Raw genomic sequence first — 2158 nt, 5'->3', positions numbered from 1 at the left:
TGTTGTGGTCTAGCGGTCAAGGAAAAACGTTGTGGACCTTGCATGCAATCGTGGAGGTGAACCCAAAATAAAGGCGACGGTGAGACGTACCGGTAGCATCAAAAAATGATGTCTGTTTAAGATCCTGGGCAGGTACGACTCGAGGGGTGCATGTTGGAGGGTTCAAGTGGTAAACGAGACTCACAACCACGATCCCGTTGAATTCGAGGAGGGGTGTGCGTCTTTTAGAAAAATGAACACCGACCAGCTGGATATGGTTGAGAGCTTACACAGGGCCAGCGTGAAGCCGCAAGAAATTGAAGCAGCTCTCCGCGAAAAGTTTTTCGGTGTGCAACCTGTATTAAAAGATATATACAACCACACCGCCAAGATTAGGAGGGATGGGCTACTAGACGACACCCCGATGAAGGTAGTTCAAAACACTTGTAGTTTTAATGTGTACTTGTCGTGCTTGTAATATTTAGCAAAGTTTTATTTCATCCAATGCAGGCGTTGGAAAACTTTCTCGTAGGTAACGGTTTCACGTTCTATACCCGGGAGAGTGATACCGACGACAGGACGGAGGAAATTTTCTTCTGTCATAGTGAGTTGCATAAGATGTGGCGTGCGTTCCCCGAGGTGCTGATGGTTGACACGACGTACAACACCAACATGTACAACTGGCCGTTGGTTCAGTTTATCGGTGTGACCTCGACATCACAGTCGTTTTGTATCGCCGCCGCGTATGTGATCAGGGAACGGCAGAGGAACTTCGGCTGGGCTCTGGAGAAACTTAAACAAATGCTCTACGACTGCATGGAGCCACGCGTGATCCTGACTGATGCGGACCAGGCCCTCATGAACGCATGCGACGCGGTCTTCCCTAATGCCACCAAAAATTTATGCAGGTGGCACATATCCGAGAATATAAGGAGAAAATTTAAGGGCCTATATAGCAAGGGAATGGGGATGGACTTTGCGTACTGGTGGAAGGTCCTGTATCATTCGCCGACGATTCAGGAGTACGACCACCGTCGCCTCAACATGGAGCGTCATTTGATACGGGACGATAGAGCCGGTGAGTCCTTTGTATCACCTGACAGTTTTTAATAGCCTAAACATACGTGTTAATAACGTGTAACACCCCGGCTAAAGCGGAAACGCCTGAGTGTGACGTACAGATTGCTCAAACACACGTGACACTATTAGGTGACCATAATAACATTATTTCATTTAAATCTTCATGTAACACAAGTTTATCAAATAATACAAGTTGTAACAAATAAATAAACAAATGATAAGTTATTCTTTGAATATCCTATAGGCATGCTATGTGTCTTCTAACTTTCATCCTCGTATCTTTACACCTGTAACATATGTATAAAATAAAGTCAGCTACGAACATAGCTGGTGAGCTTCCACAGTTTAAATGCGTACGTAAAAACCATACAACTCATGGACAAGTGATAAACGAGCAAGTAAGTCCTTTCCAATTGGTAACAACCAACGTACTCGGAAAATCGCGCAAGTAAGGTCCTTTCCAGTTGATAGCAATCAACGTATTCGGATAATGAGGCCCTTTTCCACTCGATACAAATGGACCGGAGTGCATAGGGGGGCGTATGATCATACTTAATGAGGCTTCCCAATCGTGCAAGTAATATTTGTGCAAGTAATACAAGTAACACACAAGTCCATATACGAATTGTAGTTTTGTAATAGAAGTAACAATACTTGAATTTTAATATGGATACATATGCTACCCCAAAACAATAAAAATATTAAAAAGGGGTGGTGAAAAACTCACCTTGAAATTGAAGATAAACGTTGCAATGAAAACCGAAAGCATGATAACGAAATCGAAGCGGTCGAACATGCATTAAAGAAATCCGAAACGATTGAACTTCTCGAACTATAATTAAAACAAAAGCAAAGTCTAACTATCGGGATTGAAAAGGTTAAAATTATTTTGTTAACGGAGTTAAGCATTATTTAATGTAACTTTTATTATTTTATGGCATTTTTATATTTTAATAATAGTGTTTAAGCTTTAACGATTTAAATTAATATTTTATTAATAACTTAACGGTAATACGAGAATTATGATATTTGCGAATCACGGATTTTAACTATAGTTTTATTTCTACTGATGAAACATAGATATTACATCAATATAGCA

The 2158-nt window shown here is 40.8% G+C and overlaps 1 protein-coding gene across 1 annotated transcript; it reads left to right on the top strand.

Moving 5' to 3' along the window:
- Positions 1 to 232: 232 nt before the first annotated feature.
- On the top strand, positions 233 to 1089 carry LOC143539803 (protein FAR-RED ELONGATED HYPOCOTYL 3-like). The gene is made up of 2 exons (XM_077033012.1): positions 233 to 409; positions 490 to 1089. Exons 1-2 carry the CDS (start codon positions 233 to 235, stop codon positions 1087 to 1089), a joined length of 777 nt encoding a protein of 258 aa, XP_076889127.1.
- Positions 1090 to 2158: the final 1069 nt, after the last annotated feature.

This window comes from Bidens hawaiensis, unplaced genomic scaffold (assembly GCF_021521415.1).
Source record: "Bidens hawaiensis isolate Kalapana, Puna unplaced genomic scaffold, B.hawaiensis_p1.1 tig00012057_1, whole genome shotgun sequence".
NCBI lineage: Eukaryota > Viridiplantae > Streptophyta > Magnoliopsida > Asterales > Asteraceae > Bidens > Bidens hawaiensis.
The sequence above is the reverse complement of the archived record's forward strand: the minus strand, read 5'-3'. Positions and strand labels throughout refer to the sequence as shown.

Coding starts and splice junctions, on each gene's coding strand:
- LOC143539803 (XM_077033012.1), top strand. CDS start 233: ATGAACACCGACCAGCTGGATATGGTTGAGAGCTTACACAGGGCCAGC. Junction 410..489: donor TAGACGACACCCCGATGAAG/GTAGTTCAAAAC, acceptor CATCCAATGCAG/GCGTTGGAAAACTTTCTCGT.